Source organism: Girardinichthys multiradiatus, chromosome 9 (assembly GCF_021462225.1).
Source record: "Girardinichthys multiradiatus isolate DD_20200921_A chromosome 9, DD_fGirMul_XY1, whole genome shotgun sequence".
Taxonomy (NCBI): Eukaryota; Metazoa; Chordata; class Actinopteri; order Cyprinodontiformes; family Goodeidae; genus Girardinichthys; species Girardinichthys multiradiatus.
Window position 1 is genome coordinate 48639490 of NC_061802.1, and position 24714 is coordinate 48664203.

Here is a 24714-nt window from a genome sequence, read left to right on the forward strand (position 1 = left end):
CACCAAGGTAGAACAACTTATTTCTCATCTCTGTTGAGCCATCAATTCCCTTGGATCTTAGCAGCAATAACTGCTATGTTTAAATAAACTTGATTCTATTTTTTTTTTTAATCACTGGCATACTCCCAAACATGATTACTTCATTCTCAGTAAGTGAGACATCATTGGAGTTAACAGTAGAAACTGATCTGTGTTTGGGCTGTTTCGACCCAGTGGAGCTTCCTAAGTTATCGAAAAAAGCTTTATCTAAACATTCAATTTTTACGTTAGACCCAATCCCAACCAAATTATTTAAGGAAGTGTTCCCTTTGATTACCAGCCCCGTACTAGATTTGATTAATCTATCGTTAGTACATGGATAGGTTCCACAGGCTTTTAAGGTAGCTGTAATTAAACATTTACTTCAAAAGCCTTTGCTTAATCAAGATGACCCACTAAATTACAAACCTATATCCAATCTTCACTTCGTATCTAAAAGTCTTAAAGAAAATAGTTGCTAATCAAGTGTGTGAGCTTTTAGACAGTAATAATCTGTTTGAAGAGTTTCAGTGAAGTGTCAGAGCTCATTGAACTGAAACAGCATGGGTAAAAGTCACCAGTGATATTCCCCTGGCTTCTCACAATAGACTTGTGTCTCTATTAGATCTTAGTGCTGCATTTGATACAGTTGATCACCATATTCTCTTAAAAACAGTGGAACATGCTGTAGGGATAAGGGGAACAGCACTAGGCTGGTTGAAATCTTTTTTTGTTTGACAGAATCCAGTTTTTCCATGTAAATGATAAATTATCTTTTAACTCCGGGGTTAGCTGTGGAGTACCACAGGGTTCAGTGCTTGGGCCAATTCTCTTCACTATATATATGCTTTCAATAGGTAAAATTATCAGGCAGCATGGGATGCACTGTTATGTTGATGATACTCAGTTTTATTTATCCATAAATCCTGATGAGCCCAACCAGTTAGATAGACTACAAGCATGTCTCGAATACAGAAAAACTTGGATGTCTTTAAATTTTCTGCTTCTAAGTGTAACCGGCCTTGCTGCTGCCAAGTCACACCATTCAAATCACCGATAAGACAAGCATAAGATAATTCTGGGTCACCCTAACTGGTAGCATGTTTATTCAGAATGGAATCAGACAGTTCAGTAGCACGAAATAAACACCCAGCCGACATCAGTTCACCTGCCCATGACAAAGGAACCACATAAGCAACCCCCCCCCCCGTGTCTAGGATGTGTGGGGACTGCTGTCTGGCTTTGTCCTGTTTTGTGACTGAGCCGAACCACACATTGATGGATGAACACAGCACAGACTCTTGTTTCTTAAAAACATTTTGCCTCTCATCCAAAAGGCTTAGTCAGTTCTGAACACGGTTGGAAGTAAATGCCTTGTATGGTAGCCTCAGTTCTGTCACTGTGCCCCAGGGCAGCTGTGGCTACACCGTACAGTACCTTGCGAAAGTACTCGGCCCCTTTGAACTGGTCAACCTCAAGCCAGATTTCAGGCTTCATACATAAAGATATAAATTCAAATTTTTTGTGAAGAATCAACAACAAGTGGGACACAATCGTGAGGTGGAATGAAATTTATTGAATGTGTCAAACTTTTTTAACAAATAAAAAACTGAAAAGTGGGGCGTGCAATGTTATTCGGCCTCCTTTACTTTCAGTGCTTCAAACTCACTCCAGAAGTTCAATGAGGATCTCTGAATGATCCAATGTTGTCCCAAATGATTGATGATGATAAATAGTGTTAGGGTTTGAAAACTTTTGTATTGTTTATCACTCATGTCTGCTCTAAGTGCTTTTCCCTCCTACATGCCACAGAAAGGAATATGTGGGAGACGAATGAGTTATGATTACCAAGTCCTCACTCCCTCTCTGTTTAAAATCAAGACACATGAACCCTAACCTTTTCCCTGATTTAGATCAGAGAGAAAAATGGGTAAAATGTTGGAATGAATGGGGCTATGTGTAGGGAAAGAAAGTCCAAATTGAAACAGATGGCAGGGGGAAAAGATTTGTCCGGGGACGTGGGAAACAGGTATGACAATGCTGGTCGTGCCGTTGATGATCCCACGTTTCCACCTCCATATAGACCTAGTGATGCTTCACCCTCCTGTCTACATCCATCTTTACAGTGGAGCGGAAGGTGTGATTATGCACCAGCCTACAGATGAGCAGCGACCGGGATCATCAAAGGACCAGAAAATACCTTTCCTCTCGTCTCCTGTTAGCTTTCATGAGTTTACATGGCTACGAAGTGGAAGACAACGAGGAGAAGATAAAAAACAGGAAGGAGAGTATCAATGCCCTATGTTGGAAGTAGCTGGAACAAATGAGCCTCAGTTGGTGTTTCGACCGTGGACTGCAGCAGACATCCAAGCCAGCACTGCGTTACTTCCAGATCCAATAGAAGACGGAAGAAAGTTTGCTACAGAATTTAAAGCTTTATGCCATGAAATGAGACCTACCGGCACAGAAATTCGCCGGCTCCTTGCAGCAAAAATCAAACCTGGAGAGTTAGTTGGTCTGAGATTGCCAGATCCTGCAGTGCGCCTTGGCGTGACAACTGGAGGTGAAAATGGTGATTTAAATCATCGTAATGGGCCATGGTATAATGCCATAGAACATTTGTGCACTGACTTGATCACAAAATTTCCACAGAAGCGTGATTGTGCCGTACTACAACAAGTTAAACAACGTCCTGATGAGACTGTCGCCGATTTTCTTTACCGGACGGAAGAAGCATTCAATAAACATTCAGGTATGGAGTGCCCCGCTGACTTTACTGTTTTGGGCCCTTGGGAAAAGATGCTGTGTGGATATAGATATATTATGGAAGGACTTCTCCCTGAGATCGCAGCACAAACTAAGACTCTTTATATTGGTTGGAGACATGGGGTGCGTTTTGAGGAGCTGAAAAGAAATGCTTTACACAGCGATGATGTCATCAACGAGAGGAAGAAGAAACAAATTGACAAAAGAGAGACTGATTTGCATAATGCTGCCTTGACCCTGTACTGCAGTACAAATCAACGTGGTTCTTTTCCTCGAGGACGAGGCTGGGGACGCCGGGGCAAAGGTCGGGGAAGGGGACAGTGGTCCCGCTCCAATGCTTGCCATAACTGTGGAAAGTTGGGACACTGGAGGAATGAATGTCCAGAGAAACTGCAGCGGCCGGACACCGGTAACTGACAGGGGGAGGACGGGACCCTGGATCTGGCTGTCACTCGCATTGAGGAGGGGTCTCTTAAGGAGCGTGAGGTTCCACAAACACACACACAGTTGCATGATGATACTGATTCACATAGGTTGCTTACAGAGGCCATATTACACTTAGAAGGTGCCTCCGTAGTTTTACCAGGCACGTATCTCCATACACAGAACCCTGCTTTTAAAAGAATGCCTATGTTTTCTATGATGGTGATGGATGAAGAAATTTATTTTGTTGTAGATTCAGGAGCGACACACTCTGTGTTATCAGCTAAATGCATCAAAGAGCAGCCAAAATTGAGTGGTCGTTATGTTCATTCTGTCTGCTTCAGGTGAAACAGTTAGGGAAAGTTTTTCGGTTCCTCTAAAGTGTTCCAATCCACAGGGAGTGCAGTTAAAACACTCCTTTTTGGTGTCTCCTTTGTGTCCTTTAAATTTGATGGGTAGAAATTTGATGTGCAGATTAAATATTGCTATTATTTCAAACCCTGATGGACTGACAGTTCAAACTCAGAAGGACTTTGACTATGACTACACTGCAGTACATTGGGCCCCAGATCAACCCTTATATGTATATCAGTGGAAGCTTCCAGTTGGTCCTGTACCTCAACATTTTGTCACATTGGCAGTAAATGCTGTGACACCTGACAGTGAGATAATGATGTTATTCTCAGGACAGATCTTATGAAGGAGTATTTTTAAAACCCAGCGAATGCGTAAAACCTGATGGGTTTCTCCTTCAGGTATAATTATCTGTTGTCAGATTTTGTATTCCATAAATCTAATGGGTATAGACCTCATTAAAACAGGCTTAGTTCTACTGCAGATGGTCTTCATACAGTTTCTGACACAGTATTTACAGTTTGGTGCAGTTTTTGTCCGCAAGTGCTAACTGGATCATCCATGGCTGAAAGGTGTGAGGACAGCGGACCACCACAAGACAAAGAACTGTAAGCTGATCACTGGCGAGTGATTGAACAGGTGGTTGAAGAACACTCCTCTTACAAGGGCACAATAATCCCTTGGGCAGTGCAACGATATTTCAGAATCTACTTAAGGCCATCGCATTGCCTGAAAGTTAGAAATCATAAGGTCATCATAAGGTGTGTGCCTCACTGCACACACACCACAGTGAGAGATTCTTTCCTCCCACTTTGACAGCGAGACTGACTCTGAGGAGGATATCTCGGATGCTTTTATCTAACTTTTATGTTTATCATTATGGTATTATTACAAATTTGAATGTGTTCATTTCCACCGTTGTTTAGTTGGACTATGGAAGCCTAACTTCCAGCAGGTTAGAGTTCCTGTTTCTAAATATATTTCTAGAGGAGCTTCCTACGACCGCCCACCTGTACCAGACTGGTAACAGGGCAGCTTGAAGCCACTCAGGAGTCAGCAGGATTTTTTGTTTTTTTTTGTTTTTTAAGTTGTGTTTATAATTTGTTTTCTTTGAAAAAACACTGTTTGCTTTCAGTACCAGAAGAAAGGACATTCCACTTCAAGGTCACGATGCAGCTATATGGACGATGGTTTGTTCTGATGCTAATGATTGGTATTGCAAGTATTTTTATAACTCCTGTGTTCATTTTGGGAAAAGGTACAGCAAAGACAATGTGTGGTTAATCTGACTAATAATACTCATCAGCGGATTCGAAGAGAGATTCATCACTTTTCTGACTACTATGATCATACTGATAATGTATGGTGGCAACTGATGCATCAAAACTGTGAGGAATTATACTGTAAGAAAAAGCAGAAATGTTAGTAAATTTTCTAGTGAGACTAATTTAACGTGTGCTTCTACAGGAACTCTTTATAGAATTCAGGGTATTAGAAATCCGATTAAAGATCCAGATATTTGTATTACACAGGAGGAAAGTACACCTTATTTCCTTGGAAAGACGGAGGGTTGTAAAACTTTTATACCAGTTTCATGTGCCTTGACCCACATTAATACATCTAGACCTTGTCCTGTCGGGACTGATCGTTATACTATTTCAGAATCTTTGGCTCCAGATCCCTTTGTGTTAACTCTTAATCTTACAGCCTTACCGGATGGAGGTTAATTGTATGGCATGGCAGGTAAATTAACCAGGGTTCTTGTTACTTTTCCTAGTAGAGATGGGTTTTTGTGTCCTAAGAACATGGGTTGGATGTGTGGAAATAGATCATATCTGTATCTGCCTGCTACTTGGTCTGGAGTATGTTATCTAGCTCACTTACTACCTACGGTCACAACTTATACTTCAATCAGCCTAAGCTATTAGAACGATGAGTTTGCAAACTAGAATGGCTTTGGATTATCTGTTAGCTGAGAGGGGTGATGGTTTTGAAGAATTTTCCTTTAGTTGTGATTATCTTGTAATCAGAAGAAGGGAGTGTGAAGGAAATTCTTGCAGTAAGCATTCCACAGTGTATGACCTTTGGTTTACCTCACTCCAGTGAACATCTGTGTTAGAGGAGGAAGCTGTAAAAGCCATTATCAGAGGTTTAATGGTTAAGGGCATCTGTTAGGGTGATGCGACTCCTGGGCTCGATGACATCCGCTCAAGAGTGCGGAGGATTTTCACATATTTTAAAAGCAGCACCACAGCCAAGGAGTGCCTTCAGCAGGTGCAATGCAAATGGGACGCCCTGTAATGAAATTGATGCAGGAAGTGGAAACCTGGTGGAATAGGACTTTTGATATACTACAGCGCATATATGATCAGAAAGAAGCAGTGGCAGCAGCTCTGGGTACAGAATTGGATCCTTTAACAGCCAATGAATATGAGGCAACGGCTCAGTGCATCACTATGTTGTCACAGTTTCAGACAGCGACTGTGGAGCTCTCCCTAGAGCAAAGAGTATCAGGCTCCAAAGTAGTTCCACTAATACTCATGTTGGAGCACAGTACATCAGTACATCAAGCACACTCCCAAAGAAAATCTGAATGACAAATCAAAAATTCTCACTTTATTTTTTTTAGTTAGTTATTTAAAATGGGACAGTGGGACATAAAACATATGACAATTCAAGTTAAAGAACCCAGACTTGGCCTAATGGCTATTTTTCATCTGGAATCCCCTACAGTTCACATGGTTTTTAAATTATTATTTTTTTCTTGAGTTAATTACTCAGAATCTTTAATGAGTTACTAAAAACACATATGTACAATACACATATATACATACATAAGTGCTATTATTTACACAAGAGGTGCATCACATTCGCGGGGTTCCATTTGGTGCAACAATTGCTACTGCCAGTAGATGTCACCCAAGGGAGTTGAATAAATCTTTGGGTAGTGAACCACTTTATGACACAATGGTTCAAAATGATTCTATGCTTCAAAAAGATTCATTTTGACATCACTAGGAATCCGGACTGGAACAGGGAAAAGACACAGGGTAGATAACAGGGGTATTGACAGAATGACAACGGGGTGCTAATGAAAGGAACCATTGGAGAATAATGCTAACTAGAGTGCTTATAAACTGAGGGAAGTGAAGTGAGAACCAATGAACTGGGAGACAAGGTAATCAGAAATGAATATGGCACAGGTGTGTCCCAGGGCTGCAGGGAGACAGAGGGAGTGACCAATTAACACAAACGAGCAAGGAGAGCATGGAGGTGACCAAAATACATGAAAACAATGAGTAGACTAACATAAACAAGAACCAGAAATAAACAGAAAAGCACCTGGCTGAGCAAAAATAAACAAACACAAACCTAACAGACAGATCCTGACACTCCTAGGTGCTTTGGATTGCAGGCCTTCTACTGTTCGATAAATTTACCCTTACAGGCTACAAATTTGCATTCACACACACACACACACAAACATATTTTTACATATATGCTCAACACACACACACACTTACTCAAATGGTTGAAGGTCATTCAAACACAGGTTATTATAACATCAGTGTGGCCTGCCTACTCTGTTGCTGGACTGAATCTGGAATTAATAGTTAATGGCACACAATTAGGCTGCCATCTTGAGATATGCTTCTTATAAAACAAAACTGCCCTGGCACATGTAGGCAGCCATCTGCTGCATAGGGTATCCCTGAAAAGCCGTGACAGGACACATTTAAAAAAAAAAAGAAATAAGATGAAGCAAACGGGGATCACAAAATCCCAAAGCAGCCCTGCTGGCAGCACGATATGCATCTGTTAAAGTGACGTTAACAGTGGTCCGTGTGCTTTTAATCTCTGGTGGAACACCTAATGTGATGCCTGCATTTTAGAAGTTCAGAGAGGTTGGCACTGTTAAAATCCCTAAGAACAATAATAAGACTCTGGTTGTTTTTTTTCTCCACATCTGTTACCAGCCTAGTGAGGCGTTTTTCAGCTTTTCGTGTGCAGAATTGTGGTGGAATGTAAGCACTGGCCAAACCAAACGAGAAATCCCTCGGTCAATAAAAATGTTTACAGTCTATTAAAATGACTCCAGTTGAGGACTACTTGTCTTCTGTAAGACTGGGACATCAGTACACTAACCTTTCCTCAAGTAAAAGCAGATCCCACCTCCTCTCTTTGTTTCCAAGAGCTCCGCGCTGCAGTCCACTCAAAACATCTGGAATTAAGGGCAAGGGTGTGCATACTTTTTGTTGTCGAAGCTCACCTGTCCATTTACAATGTCCGCTTCCCTGATAAATCCCATAGAGAGTCTTTAAAAAAAATTGGGCTCGATGCACAAATGGAGAAAAATACTTATAGAGGACTGCCTGATGCTAAGGAGTTCCTTTCTATTGATAGTGACCACAGAATGGTGGCAAAGAGCATAACAAACACACAAAAACATGCAAAGTACAAGAGAGTGAAGAACCAAGAATTTTGTGCAGAACTTATATTTGCTATCACTTATAGAATTGATTTATTTTTAAACCAAAAGGTTTGTGAAACAGAGTGCAGACACATTAACAGAGACAATAACCTGCTCTCTTTTAAGTGAGTGGAAGGATGACCAAAAACAGATCTTACCCTCTAAAACAACAAGTTTGCCACATGCAGAGATCTCTCCAGCACTGTTGGTGGCTGTGCATTCATAGATGGCCTCATCACGGTTGGCTCTCAAAGGCTGGATACGTAGCACTGAGCCTGACTTGTCATCAAACTCTTTAACCTGGACAGAGCAAAAAAGGGTTAAAAAGAATACCTGTAAGATTTCTCATTCCGTTTATTTCAGCCATCCACAAAAGGCATTTGTACTGAAAGAAAAACAAAAAAAAACTAAGTCAATGGAAATCCATGCTCACGCTTTATTAAACTTTGTGCTCAATTTTGCCATCTGTCCGCACAGATCACTAAACTCTAAGTTTCTGCAATCCGTCTGCACGGTGTGATAAACTATGAGTTTAGTTTTGCAAATCATGCGCGCAGTTTAGTAAAGCGTGAGCACAGATTTCAACCAGCTTTTTTTTTTTTACCTGCTGACACTTGCCAGGCTCCATACATTTGGCACTAATAGGAGAAACATATAGAAATCCCTGGTTTTACAATTTACAAATACAGTTCAAACTAAAGTCAACCAGTTGTTTTGCCTCTAATTCAGTTCAGGTTCACTTCAACAGAATTTATTTGCTGAATTATTGTCCAAAGGTGCCCAAAGATACATCCTCCACTACACTTCAGAGTGGCCACCAGCAGCTTTTCCCATTTTTAACCTAATGTTTGCACCAGATCCACCTTGAGTGTTTACTTAATTGTATTTTATATTTAAAAAAAGATTGCAAGCAGGGGCAGATGGCATGGAGATTCAAATGATTTAATAACTGAAAAGCAAAAAACTTACAGACATGGAATTGGGTAGATGATGCTGGAAAATGGCAGACATGGCATGAAACAAGTGGCTTGGCAAAAACAGAGCAGGCATGGTCTCAATGAGCACAGCATGAACAGAAGCATAAATCAGCAGGGAACAAACAGAACTGAAGAGTATATATAGACAAATGACAAAGGTGAAAGCAGTAAGACTGATTACAAGGAGCAGGTGGACTGAATAAAGCAGATTGCAAGCTGGCTGTGGCAAGGAGTGGTAATAAGAACATGAACAGAGATACAAGAAAACAATCTAACCCAAGGAAATGTTAAGAATAACCTTGCTTACTATTACTTATAGATGAGCTTTTACACACACATCATAATGATAGTATAAATGCTAATGTTTTCACTTTGGTTACGACAGGATCATCATCCTCACTAACGCACATTATAAGGACAAATGACCTACAGTTTGACATAAAGTTTAGTACATTGGGTTTTGTGATGGAAATTCTTGCAGTAAGCATTCCACAGTGTATGACCTTTGGGTTACCTCACTCCTGTGAACATCTGTGTTAGTGGAGGAAGCTGTAAAAGCCATTATCAGAAGTTTAATGGTTAAGGCCATTTGTTAGGGTGATGGCTCGGGGAGAGTAGATGGTTGTTCCTAGGTAACCTTGTCACCTCTGAACCCGAGAAGGGTCTGGGGTCATAAAACACAGACTCTTTGAAGTTGAGATAACACTGTCATGTTCTGGTATAAATACTGTGTGTAAATGTTGATCGGGGCTCTGCTCAACTGACTTGCTCGGTGACAGAGTCATTCAAACGCTGAATGCCTTTGAATAAAACTTATAAAGACAAAGTCCGGATTTTCTCTTGTTATGAGTCAACTTCTCTCCACTTTGATAAGAAAATTCCACAACAATTTTAGCGTCACGAACAGGATCTAACGTGCCAGAGGAGACCGCAGGATGGGACATGGACGCCTGGCCAGCCTGGAGACGTTGTCCTCAGTCCACCTCCATTTTACGGAGGGGAGTTCTGGTGCCCGCCTGCGGCTTCTGGCCGATTGGATCCGAACTATTTGTCTTCAAATATATCTGGGTGAGAAGTTGCTCTGTATGATATAATGTATATTATTATTTTTATTACACATTAACCATCATCTCCTAACTAATTAATTAGGTTCCAGAGTTGCGAGAGGGAGGACATCAGCTGAGGGCCCGGTTACCCTGCAAAGGAATTGTTCTCATTGGTAACAATGGGATAAAGCAGAACACAGGGTTTTGCGGGTGGTTTTTAGAAATTTTCTACACCTCATAAAGGAGAAAAGCCAGACGGCTGAACGGGTAAAAAAAAACGGTTCCGGAACCTTGAGGCATCAGGGGTGTCTCCTTCTTCATACTCTGATTTATAAAATAATGAAAGGAAAAAGTGGGGATGATTGTGTTAAATGTGTTTTAATTTGGAAGATAACATGGGTTTTTCACAGCGTGGAAGTTTAAGTGTAAATAAGTTTAAAAAAAACTAAACAAAAGTTTAAACTTTCTTGAAGGATGTTTCGTTTGTCTTAAATATTGTGATCAGTCGGAAAAGAAGGTAAAAGTGAAAAGGGACATTAGAGATGCGAAAAGAAAGTTGTTTTAGAAAGGAGTATAGTGCATGTTATGAAAGGAAGTGACAGGCAGGGGGACAACTGACTGACTGACTGATAATATTTCTTTGTGCAAAATCTGAACCTATACTAAACTTTTTCTTTTACCTCTCTTTTGAGTCTGGATTTTAGAAACCTGCCCTTCTCCATGGCTACTCCGCCAGAGACTCTTCTCCAGCACGGCCTGAAAGAGAGAGATCTGCCTTCCTGTCTGCCTGCCTGTTGAAAATCGCAGTGTGAGTTTCCACCAAAAACGAAACTCAGAAGAAGTCTGGACCCACTGAGATGGACAACGATCCATGCTGTTTGCAAGAGCCAGAAGAGTGATACACTGGATTTATATTGAAAGCACATCTTATGCAGGCAGAAGAGAAACCGGAGCAAAGTTTCTTCTTTCTCCCTCCTGGAGAAGTTAAAGTGGACAAAGAATGATTGAATGTCCCACCAACAGACCGGGGAAGGGCCTGGTTGTTTTTTGGACTGATAGAGGACTGTGTGCCATGACAGTCTGACTCTGGAGCGATTAAGAAACTGATGGGGGTAACGTACAAACACACACACATTTACATAAATCTTTTCCTATTTTCTGCAACGAAGAACGCTTATTAACCGCTGCTCATGTGACGCTTGCTTGACGTTAACAGATATAGCGGGTTAAAATATTATTTTAGGGTTAGAAAAGTATCTTTAAAAGGGTGATAACTTAACTCATTTGATACTTTCCAGTTAATTATTTTAGAGAAACAAGTTCTCTTTCATTGTGGAATATTCAGGGTCAATTATTCTAGTTATTAAAAGTTATTAAAAGCAGAGGAAGTTACAACATCTCCAAAACTCAGCAGTAACCAAGTGTTTCTATGTTATTCTCAGGACAGATCTCATGAAGGAGCGTTTTTTTAAAAACCCAGCGCATGCGTAAAACCTGATGGGTTTCTCCTTCAGGTATTACTTTCTGTTGTCAGAGTTTGTATCCCATAAATCTAATGGGTAGAGACCTCATTAAAACAGGCTTAGTTCTACTGCAGATGGTCTTCATACAGTTTCTGACACAGTACTTACAGTTTGGTGCAGTTTTTGTCCGCAAGTGCTAACTGACGCTTGAGGAAAGTACAAATTCATTGTTTTTCACAGCAGCTGCTGGGAAGAGGTTATATTAGGTTTTTCTTCCCTCTTCTGATTCATGCAGCATGTTGATTTACACTGTACCTTATATCAGGTCCTGACAAAAACTATGAAAGGCTTGGTTCTGCAGTTTCCTTTTTTCTCCCAGTTCTGTGTTGCACAGAAATATTTAAACACTTGTTGTTTTCTGAGATATCACCAGCTAAAAACTTTTAAAACTTTTGAGAGTAATTGGTTTTGTTAAACACATTTCCCTTGGTAAAACAAACCTTTAAAATGAGAATGAAAAATGGGGTTATTTAGAAAGAATCTGATTGGACAGTGGTACCACACAAAAATTTAACTAATCTCATGTTTCCTAAAAGACTGCATAGAAAAGGCCTTCAGAACCGTGGAGTTATTTTCCACCACAGTACCAAGTTTTTAAGCATGCTTTTTCTTTATTTTAAAACAGATCTGGGTTTTGTTTGTTTTGTTTTTGGCTTTTTAGCATAATGTTTGTCTGAAGCTTCTTATGAACTGTGTTAGAAGCAAATATGATCTGCGGTAAATTAGGAGCTGTGAACTAATAATTTTAAATCTGATTATTGTCCAAGCAGAAATAATATATTTAGCCAATCCTTCAATCTCTGCAGAAAGTTAACACCATTGTTCAATGCAGTAGTACTCAACTTGTGGTTCCTGGACTCCTGAAGCCCGTAAGCCATAGATTTTGGGTCCATAAAATTATAATATTTAATTAAGGTAGACCGATTACCTGTTAAAATAGATCTAAGCCAATGATGAGTTCCAGTCATTTGGTGGCTTTGAAATGCAATAATACTCAAAATTTCTACTCTGGGGAACACAGATTGGGGTTGAAGAGTTTTGTTTTGGAACCAAGGTTAGGATTTTTATAACAGAATCAAGACAAGTAAAATCCTTCATTTTAGGAAAAGAAAAGAAATAAAGGCTCTCAACACTAAAGAGGATGATCGGCTCAAACTCCAGTCTCCTTGTTTGATTTCTTAGGGTTTAAAGATTAAAGGAATACATATGAGTACAACGGTACACAAGGTGATTTCAGATTACTAAGAGATAAAATATTGGAACATTTATCAGCATTTGGATTGTAAAAGAGGGGTTCTAGTAATACGTTTTCCCCAACTCGCAAAATTTAAATAGCCCAAATTAAAGAAAATGAGGTTTGTTCTTTTTGAAACACTATGTGGGAAAAAGTCCAGTTTGGAGACAAGCTTCTTATCTTAATTTCTGATTAAATCAAACACTGCATATTTGTTTAGTTTGGGTATACCATAAAAATGTCAATGCCGACTTTTCTAATTTCCCCTCGGGGATCAATAAAGTATCTTCGAATTTGAATTGAATTAAATTATAAATACTTCTTTGCATTTAACCTAAAATTCTGCAATACAGCTGCGATCAAATTGAGCCAAACAAAAAGAGAATTATAACAATAACTCTCAGGATTGTAGTTATTATTACAGAGTTACAGAACAAAGAATTAGCAAAAGGTGTCAGCATCAGTAAATTTGGAATCAATTAAGAGAAAACTGTTGCTATGCTTCTAAATACTTTGAGATCTTTTTCAACTATGTGCACTCATTTTTTTTAAAGTATCCTGAAGATTGTCATAACAAAATTGATCAATTATAGCATTAAAAGATATGGTTGAGAAAACATATTCTGAAAAGAGATTGTTAAAAATTTATTTTAATTCTTGAAGCTTCAAATTTGGCCATTTGTTTGTCTTTGATGTTTTGTCTTTGTTTTGATGGAAGGAATGTTTGTTTATATGTTGCATGAAACAATAATCCATGTTTAGAATAATGTTTCTAAATCCCAGATTGATTAAAACTTTGAGTTTTCAGGAGAGTTAAGAAGCAACTTGTTTCTGAGGTAGGTGCATGTTAACAGTTTTGCAGTTTGAGGTTCACTAAGATGGGTTGGAATGAAGAAACTGTGGGTCCCGCCCATAGTGCCCATCAGAGCTTAGTTCTGCCTGACTCCGCCCACCTACCAGGTTGGTTCATGCCTTTGCTCCCATGGTAACGCTCAGTACCTCCCTTCCTGAGTTTTAACACTGTTTAAGAGACAATAGAATCAAAATGCTTGTAGTGATTGTTGCCTTAATAACATGTTTTTTTGGATGTAGGATGACTTTTAGATTTATGTGTTTTACTATTAAAAGGTTAATGAAATAGTTTAAACTAGTTTGAAGAATTAGTTTTGCATGCAGAATCATTGGTGGTTTATTAGATTGGAAGTTTCCCTGGTACCATTAAACTAGCTGACAGTTCAAGATATGCAAAAGTAAGGAATATATTTTTGATAAAGAATCTGAGTCATGACTTTATACTTGGTGGGAATTATTTATTAGATTAGAATTTGTAGGGTTTATGCATCTGAATTACATTAGATGTCAATTAATCTAATACTCATCTTCTTACAAGACAAATCAGGATGATATGTGACTAATTTCTAAGTGAGACATTGATGAACTGACTAATTAAAGTTTGTGTTTTGTTGTTAATGGAACTGAATTGCAGTTAAAAACATCTGGATTTTCTTTATGTTGCTTTCATTAAATTCATAGTGACACATAGTTATGTCAGAATTCATTTCTTTGGTTCTAGGTAATGTGATCTTGGTTACTAGAACATTTTTGTACAAACGTTTTGCTGGATTGTCGCATGGGTTGGACCCTGCGCCAGAAGAGGGGAATGTCAGAATAAAGCAACATGGGGTTCCAAAAGTTTTAGCACTCATGGGAAAAAGGGTAGCTCAGACCTCCAGTGAGGACTTAGTGACAATGCGAGAGAGACGTTGTACTTTGTTTATATAAATGGTGCATAGCTCCCTAAGACCACATTATGAAAACCTCTCTGAAATTATGGTGTTGATTCTTTTGTGAAATTTTACATCTCCATAGATTAGACCATTTTTGAAATTCTTTTTGGGTATTCTGAAACTATGAAATATTGACCTGTAATCAGACCTTCCACAAACATCATGTCACATGTTTGATATTCAGAATATTTAGCTGATGGTCACTGCTAGTATATCAGGTGAAGTCAGAAGATCAATTCTTTTGATTTTGTTGGATGTTTTGATGAAGTTCATGTAGTTAAGCACTTAGGTTTGAGAATGGGACTTTGAATTGAAAATTAGCCAAGCGTTGTGAAGGCCCTGTTCTCACTTATATGAGATTGAGACAAAGGACACAGGCAAATCTCAGTCCTTTTGAAGTGCTGTGTGGCAGGTCTCCTAATTTGGACATGGGGATATTGCCAAGATCATTTTCTTCCACAACTTTGTGTGAAGATAGGATGTTGTTTTACTGTCAAAACCTGTCCACTGTGTTTTCTCAAGTTTCACAGACGGTGAAGGCTGCATTACCAGAAACAGCCACTTCCACCCTCCAGTCCTTTATTCCTGGCGACTGGATTCTGCTCAGAGAATTTAGGAGAAAACACAGGAAGTTCAGGGCTGGAATGGCCCATATCAGATCCTACTAAAGACTGTGATTGGTTTTTAGTGTGTAAAAAGGTTTGTGGAAAGTTAAGGTCTGGAGTGGATCAATCCCTGGACACTGTAGAATGGTCACTGGTTACTGAAGATAACTCATTTAGTGTGACCTACCTGGTAAATTTGGCAGTGTAACCTGCTTTGCTACAACATTATTATTTGGTGCAGAAGACATTTTGTGATAAAAGTACAGAATGATATAGTCAAGACAAACACGTTGTACTCAGTGTGTAAAAAGAAAAAAAAATGAAGCAGGAGAGAAGGATGCGAAGCTTGTTTCTGAACTGAACCTATTGAAGAATGTGTTCCGTTCATTGGCTCTGTCCAGACCTCCATCGGTCTGATCATCCTTCTGCTTGAAGCCTGTGATCGTCTTCATCCATGTCCACACATCTCTGATATTGTTTTGCTGGAGCTTGCTCTCCAGCTTCTTCTTGTACACCTCCTTGCTGTCTCTTATCTTGACTTTAAGTTGCTTCTGTAAACTCCTCAATAATTATCTGTCTCCCTCTCTGAAGGCTCTTTTTTTCTTGTTAAGCAGGTCCTTCAGGTCACTGGTGATCCAAGGTTTGTTATTGGGGAAGCATCTCACGGTTCTGGTGGGGATGATGTTATCCACACAGATGTTTATATAGTCGGTTACACACTCAGTCATGGCATTGATGTCCTCTCCATGTGGCTGGCACAGTGCGTCCCAGTCTGTACCCTCAAAGCAACCTTGCAGAGCTTCTTCAGCTTCTTGTGACCAATTCTCAAAGTCCTCTTTATTACAGGTTGCCTCTGAACAAGGGGCTTATATTTCGAGCAGAGAAAAACAAGATTGTTATCTGATTTGCCTAGAGGAGGTCTTGCTGTAGAGATCTATGAGTCCTTGACATTTGCATAAAACAAATCCAATGTTTTGTTTTCTCTGGTAGAGCAGCTGAGAAATTGTTGAAACGTTGGAAGTGTAGCAGAGAGTGAAGCATGGTTAAAATCACCAAAAATTGCACAAAAAGCATTGGGGTTTTGTGTCTGTAGCTTAGCAACAACTGAGCTGATGGCATCACATGCAGTGTCAGCAACAGCGGAAGGTGGAATGTAAACTGTTGCCAAAATAACACTGGTGAACTCTCTGGGTAAATAATATGGACAAAAACTTACTGCCAACAGTTCAATATCTGGACTGCAGAGATGACACTTCACAGTTACATGTCCTGGATTACACCATCTGTTGTTCACAAGTACTGCCAGTCCACCTCCTTTACATTTGCCGCTCCTCTTTAAATTTCTGTCTGCTCGTATGGTTAAAAAGTCCGGCAGAGAGACGCTGGAGTCAGGGATACGATCCTGCAGCCATGTCTCAGTAAAACACATGATACTGCATGCCCGGTACTCTGGCTGGGTCCTTTGTAGGGCTTGGAGTTCATCCAACTTGTTTCCCAACGATCTCACATTGCCCATCAAAATCGACGGAAGAGATGGTTTGAACTTCCTCCTCCTCTCTCTTCTCTTAGCTCCTGCTCTGCATCCACGGCGTCTCCTTTTCAACTCATCAGGGATTTGGGATTGTAGCTGAAGTATTATTTGAGCTTTTGAGATATTAATCAGCTGCTCCCGGTTGTAAGAAACAACCCCGTTGCCATGGCAATGCATCATAACAAATGTCCAAAAATAGAAAGTATTAAGAAAACTCCTCCAAGCTGCACAGCATCCGACACTGGAGTGGACAGTCATCCAAAGAAAAATCAACTGTATCCACCACAAGAGGAATAGTTCCCAAAAAAGAATAAATCAGAATCAAAAGTAACAGAGCTACTCCAACCTGCTGCCACCTTGAGCGGCGCAATTCTAGAATAACATAATAACATAAAGTTGTTGACAGCTGAGAGGTGTCGTAAGGAATTCTGATTTGGATATTACGTGCCATCAAATCTCAGTCTAAAACTCCTACACTCTCCGAGAATAGAACTCAAAGCGGAAAACCAGATCAAAACTAGGTTATGATCTAGAAGCCTGTTTTCCGGGAGATGTTGGGGACCCGTTGAGGAATTCTGTTTGATTTGATGGTACAAGATATGTATAATAAATGCACCTCAGACATACTGTACAGTATTATGGCAAGAAAAAAACAGCTAAGTAAAGAAAAACGAGTGGCCATCATTACTTTAAGAGATGAAGGTCAGTCAGTCCGAACAATTGGGAAAACTTTGAAAGTGTCCCCAAGTGCAGTTGCAAAAACTATCAAGCGCTACAAAGAAACTGGCTCACATGAGGACCGCCCCAGGAAAGGAAGACAAAGAGTCACCACTGCTGCGGACGATAAGTTCTTCCGAGTCACCAGCCTCAGAAATCGCAAGTTAACAGCAGCTCAGATTAGAGAACAGGTCAATGCCACACAGAGTTCTAGCAGCAGACACATCTCTAGAACAACTGTTAAGAGGAGACTGTGTGAATCAGGCCTTCATAGTAAAATAGCTGCTAGGAAACCACTGCTGAGGACAGGCAACAAGCAGAAGAGACTTGTTTGGGCTAAAGAACACAAGGAATGGACATTAGACCAGTGGAAATCTGTGCTTTGGTCTGATGAGTCCAAGTTTGAGATCTTTGGTCCCAACCACCGTGTCTTTGTGCGGCGCAGAAGAGGTGAACGGATGGACTCTACATGCCTGGTTCCCACCGTGAAGCATGGAGGAGGAGGTGTAATGGTGTGGGGGTGCTTTGCTGGTGACACTGTTGGGGATTTATTCAAAATTGAAGGCATACTGAACCAGCATGGCTACCACAGCATCTTGCAGTGGCATGCTATTCCATCCGGTTTGCATTTAGTTGGACCATCATTTAGTTTTCAACAGGACAATGGCCCCAAACAAACCTCCAGGCTGTGTAAGGGCTATTTGACTAAGAAGGAGAGTGATGGGGTACTGCGCCAGATGACCCGGCCTCCACAGTTCATCGGACCTGAACCCAATTGAGATGGTTTGGGGTGAGCTGGACCACAGAGTGAAGGCAAAAGGGCCAACAAGTGCTAAGCATCTCTGGGAACTCCTTCTAGACTGTTGGAAAACCATTTCAGGTGACTACCTCTTGAAGCTCATCAGCAGAATGCCAAGAGTGTGCGGAGCAGTAATCAAAGCAAAAGGTGGCTACTTTGAAGAACCTAGAATACAAGACAAATTATTAGTTGTTTCACACTTTTTTGTTCAGTATATAATTCCACATGTGTTAATTCATAGTTTTGATGCCTTCAGTGTGAAGCTACAATATTCATAGTCATGAAAATAAAGACAACTCTTTGAATGAGAAGGTGTGTCCAAACGTTTGGTCTCTGCTGTATATATATATATATATATATATATATATATATATATATATATATATATATAAAAAGAGCAGAGTCTGAATAATACTAATAAACTAGAGTATTATAAATTAATAGAAGTAGAACTCAGTTCTAAACAATACTTTTTAATAGATTTTTAAAAAAAATCTTAAAATGGGGAACTGCGTCCGGAAGCAGCCCCCGTTCGAAGGAGATGCAAAGTTTATGCACTCAAAAGACCCAGATACATAAAAAAAATCTTGCTAAATGGTAGAAAGATTATGATTTTAAAGGACATCTTTCAGTTCCTGCTTGTACCCATTTGGTGCAGAGATTGCAACAGAAAGACAAACTTAGAAAAAGGAATTGCTGAAGCTTATAAAAGAAAGGCAGGGAACACCTTAGTGGGCGTGGACGGAGGCAAGTCAGAGGGAGAGATGATAGAAGAGTATGTATGCTGGGTTTGTGGACAACATGGTCATTGGGCTAGAAACTGTCAAACTGGACAACCCAGTCAACAATGACTGGATAAGGGAGAACAGAATGTTGTTAAAGAAGGAAAAGGGGAAGTTGATGAGAAGAGGAAATGATAGACATTTCAGCAGCATACATGGATAAACTGAGATCCTCTCCAAGTGCAACAGTATATGTCAAGTCTACATGATATACTGGAATGTTTAATGGTCTGATTGAATATGTGAAACAACTGACTAACATAATAATTAAGTTTTTCAACTGGTGATGCTCATCCAGGAGGAATGCAGCGTTCTAGGAAATGCAGTTAATTTATTAACAATACATTTTTCTTCAATAGGTGGAAGCTGGAGAAATAACATCACACTGTGTGGAAGTTTTGTTGACTAATCATTGGTTGGATCCATGAAACATTGTGTGACCAGACCAAATGACCCAAGACCAAATGACCAAGGTTCTGAGTGACTTATGAACCTCACTGACCTGACAATGATAACCTGACACTTCTCCAGACTGAACGGACCCAACAGACAAAACCTTCAAGGTTGACTCCACAAACACCACCTTATTGATCGTTGGTGGATAAAAGGAATTGAAGCATTCAAAACAGACCTAGTGGAAACAAAAGGGGTTATGAGGAAACAATGCGCATTTTAAAAATATAAAAGAAAATTATATGGGAATTTTTGTAAACTGCTCTGATGGAGAAGTAACTAAGTAAATTTATTTGTATAGCACATTGCAGGCAGGGCACTTCAAAGTGCTTTACATTATAAGATACAAAATCCTAAAAACCATCAAGTGGATATTATTGACAGTGTAAGGGTTATGATTACTGATTAATTAATATTCATCAAGAATTATAATTTAAAATCACAATTTGAATTTTTTTTATTTCTTAACCAAAAATCATTACTTACAAATAGAAATCAGAGATGTCCTCCGGTGTGGTGATTTTGGGATCAAAGCTCTTTAATAATTATAAATTATTAACCAAAACCACCAACCGTCACTGTTTATTCGACCACTTCACCGAAGGTGGGGGAACTCCGACCTTGTTTTGACAGATAAATCACTCTTGCACGAAATAAACACAAACGCTTCTCTTAATTATATATATGAAGATTTATTGAAGCCAAATAATCCTGATATACCATTATTCTGGTCCAAAAACCTTCACCTAACTAACAAGCACTATTCTACACAAAGGGAATAACACTGACTACCTAACAATAATAATAAAAGAAAAACATATATGCGCATTTAGTGTCTATGAAGATCAAACCAGTAGTTTTTTATGGACAAAATCCTCCTGTCATGCTGATGTCTTGATTGCAGCGATAAAACGGTGGGGCCATGCCCCTTTAGCCACAACCAGCTGATCGCCCCAAATCTTGACAAAGGGTCATAAACTCTGAGGCAGGAACTCGGTGGAAAATCTCCAGCAATAAAACTGGAACAAAGAGTGGTCGGGCGAGGCCCAGACCACAGTTGCCTTAAATGAAAAACTTTTAAAAGTCCAACTTCTAACTCCTGATTGATTTCAGAATCAGAATCAGAATCAGAATCAGAATCAGAATCAGAATCAGAATCAGAAAAGCTTTATTGCCAAGTACGTTTTTGGACATACAAGGAATTTGTTTTGGCGTAGTCGGTGCAATACAGTACAAATTAAACAGTATAAACATATCTACAATATAATATAAATATATGTGCACAGTTTTAAGTGAGTGAGAGTAAATATAGAGCAGTATAAGATGCAAGAGCAATACAACAGTGCAGGTGATCATTGTGCAAGTAAAGCAGTGCAAGTAAAGCAGGAGTCCAAGCTGAGCGTTAATGTAACACATAGAGTTACATTGAGATCAGCCGGACAACTCATTAACCACGCACAATTCAGCAGCGCTTGCACGGTATTGCATGCAACAAGTTAATACCTGAGATTAACTACTGGTGATCCTATATCACTTTAACTATGCCTCATCCTGCCCAGACCTCTAAATGCACCTATCCGGTTTAATATGAAAAGAACGAAATTACTTTGACGTTGATTTCTGCTCTCCACCGGTTTAGGAGGGATCAGGTCTGAAGAAAAGGAGGGGAGGGGGACCACACGTCCGTGATCAAATTAAAGAAAGAAAACGGTAATTTCTCATTCGTCCAGGAGGGGAAAAGATGAACCGTTAGTCGACTGCATTACACAAGGAGGAAAACTCATCTCCTTGGACATAGAACCTCTGTGGGTTTCCATCTGCGCCGGGTGTCGGCATGGTCTTTAATCGGCAAATAAATCTCCTAATCTTCTCGTATCAGACAGATTGTCAGCTTTCAAGCTCTTCCGGGAATGGCCTTGTGGAGCAAAAGTTCGCCTGCAAGCTTTTGTCTCTCCAGATATGCGCCTCCATTGCGCTGTCCTGTGAGACAGGCGGGAAATGGCAACGAAACTCTCCATCTCAGCCGGTTTATACTCCCAGTGATGTCAGAGCTGCGACGTCTGTTGAGCTGCGTGTGTCAAAATGTGCAACCAAAATGGATGGCCCCAACAACAGCCATGGGGGGAAAGTTGTCTGTGTGTGAATGGGAATGATTCATTTCATTAAAGAGCATCTTTGAGGGACTTTAATTGCACTAATAAATGTCTGATGTTCTAATGATCATTGCCAAAGTTTTACCTCTATAAGGTTTCCAGAATTTTTCCCAAAAATCATATAAAGATAGCAAAGGGTTCTAGCTATATTGAAATACTGATAAACATAAAAATATGTTGGACCACTTGTCTACTAAATATTGTACCATTTGCACGTTGCTGGACGGCACTATGCCTTTCCAACATCATCTGCCATTTTGTTCCGCAGGATAGTCTGTCCTACAAATCCCAGCGGCCACTGTGGCTGATAAGACGGGGTGTCCCAGTTCCGATACCCCACTGAACCATATAAACGGACTATGAGACTGCCCACACTTTGCTTCACGTTGGAGACCGGACCAACAACTGAAGCATCTCATTCTGGAGAAGAGGTCCCACGTGGATTTTATTTATTCTCCTTGTTGGCTAACAGAAAAGAAAAATTTATGAAAGAGGTTTCTGGAATAAGAAGGCTAGAAATTTCACTTTGCCGATCGAAGACGTGAGATTAACACGTAACAGAAGAAAGAAACCCTCACAGTAGTTTCAAGGAGACAGATCGCCACCTTGTTTTGTTCCAGTCGACTGCTGACGGTCAGATCATATTTTTCCCTTTCGCCAAGGAGGCCAAAGGACGGAGATTGACCGCTTTCTTGGAGTTTAACTGCGGATGCGCAGAAACTCTTCACCCACCTTTTCTCTCTCGCTGCCCCAGAAGGAAGACTTCAACAAGTAAAATCCACCCTTTTATTTTCATTTCTTTATTAGGAATAGCTTGGGCAGGGTAGAGTAGGGTTTAATGCGATGTAGAATCGCCACTTAGAGTCTAATGTGTTCTGAATTGTATGTGCATGCCATTGTTCTTTTGAAACGTGATTACTGTTGTTTTCTGAGGCCGCCGAGTCTCGCAAGATTGTGCTTTTACCATGTGAACACCTCAGAGCAGGTGCGCCGTGAAACTGGACTGCTATAATAACCGTATAGTGAAAATAAACCATTTTCTTTGTCTTCAACTTCATGTTTTATGAGTTGCCGCCAAAAGTTTTATAACCCTTTGTGTTCTCGAACATCCCCAGCGGCGGGGGATGTTTTATGGCTCACTGTAATTAAGCTACACTTTCTGGCGGAGCCGCTTCCCTAAACTCCGTTCAACACCATATTCCTTTGTCATATTATCACCTTTGCCATAACTGCTGGTTTGATTCCATACATACCCACTGCTGTTTTGTTTTATTTTGTTTAGTGAGATTTGTTTTTTTTCCTTCTGTGTAGAACTTTGCATGTTTGATTAGGTGAAGATTATTGAATCGGAATAGCGAGGGGGATCAGGCTGTTGATTTAATAAATATTCACATAGATAAAGAGAAGTCGTTTGTGTTTATTTTGTGCAAGGGTGATTTGTCAGTCAAAATAAGGTTAAAGTTCCCCACGTTTCAGTAGAAACGGTTGATTAAACAGTGCCATCTCTGGTAATAGTTATCAATTATTACTGAGTATTTAACGGTTGTAATTATCAAAGGCGTTGAGCCACAATTACAACACCAGAAGACATCTCTGGTTTCGATTCATAAATGAGGATTTTTGGTTAAGAAATTTTAAAAAATAAATTATGATTTTTAATTATAATTATTGATAAATATTAATTAATCAATAATCATAATCCCAACAGAAAGCTCATAGACCTGTCTTCAATTTTTCACAATTCTTTTACAAACAGAGTAATTAAACTTTTATGTGGCCAATGTTTGTCCATTTTGTTTGTCTGTTTTTGTGAAATGTTTGTTTTATGTTATGTAAAAATTAGGGTATATGTGCATGATAATAATTAAAGACTACAAGAGCAAGTCTGATCCTCAACAGTGTCATAATAATATTGGGTTAGTTCTTTATGGTGAAACAAAAGGGTGGTAACAGATGTTTGGACTTTTTCCAGTCAGGTTTAAAATGATCACATTAGATTTAAAATTTTACGCAAGATGAAATGTACCTTAACAGAATTACAGGACTGAAATGGAGAAAACTTGAGTTAATTGAAATAAACTTTAGTTACTTGAAATAAATACAAAGTGTAATTAAAAAGGGAAGAGATGAATGAAACTGTACGATGTGTTTATAAAACTGGGTAAGACAAACTAAGATTATAAGACATTCAATTCAGTTCAATTCAATTCAGTTTTATTTATATAGCGCCAATTCACAACACATGTCATCTCAAGGCACTTCACAACAGTCAGGTACATACATTCCAATTAATCCTAACCATTGAACAGTGCAGTCAAAGTTAGTTATTCATTCAAATTGGATAAAAAGTTTTTCTGCCTAAGGAAACCCAGCAGATTGCATCCAGTAAGTGACTTGCAACATTCACTCCTCCCGGATGAGCATGTAGAGACAGTGGACAGTCACTGGCGTTGACTTTGCAGCAATCCCTCATACTGAGCATACATGTAGCGACAGCGGAAAGGAAAAACTCCCTTTTAACAGGAAGAAACATCCAGCAGAACCAGGCTCAGTGTGAGCGGCAATCTGCCATGACCCACTGGGGGTTTGAGAGAACAGAGCAGAGACACAAAGAGAACAAAGAAGCACCGATCCAGGAGTACTTTCTATGGGAAGGAAAAGTAAATGTTTACATAACATGCTCTTCATTTTTGTGTTCATCAATTTTATTAAGCCTTCTAAACTGATGAGGAGTGAGTTTTTTCAGAACTAATGAAACTTAAAGTAAACCAAGCTTTATTAAAATAATAGCAACTAACAGAAATAGTGACCTCATTCTTAAATATAATGATGACTTACTGCATTTAAAAAAAAAAAGATAGATTAGAATAAATGCATTTAATCTAAATAAAGCTAGATTGGAATAGATTATTCAGGGCTGTTATAATCTTGCTGATGAAAAAAAATATTGTCATGGAACCAGATGATTAAAAGAGAGCAACGTTATCATGGCCAAAGAGAAACATTTGCAGGAAAGATCAAATTAAATATTATTTAACCTTGTCTATCGTGACACCATACAGGTTTTATTAACAT

General features: G+C 39.5%; 1 protein-coding gene across 1 annotated transcript in view; it reads right to left on the bottom strand.

Moving 5' to 3' along the window:
• Positions 1-24714, bottom strand: part of ptprfa (protein tyrosine phosphatase receptor type Fa) — a 351241-nt gene that overhangs the window by 272947 nt on the left and 53580 nt on the right. The window contains exon 4 of the mRNA XM_047374177.1: positions 8191-8332. Within this exon, the coding sequence (XP_047230133.1) occupies positions 8191-8332 (142 nt within the window). The remainder of the gene's footprint in view (positions 1-8190; positions 8333-24714) is intronic.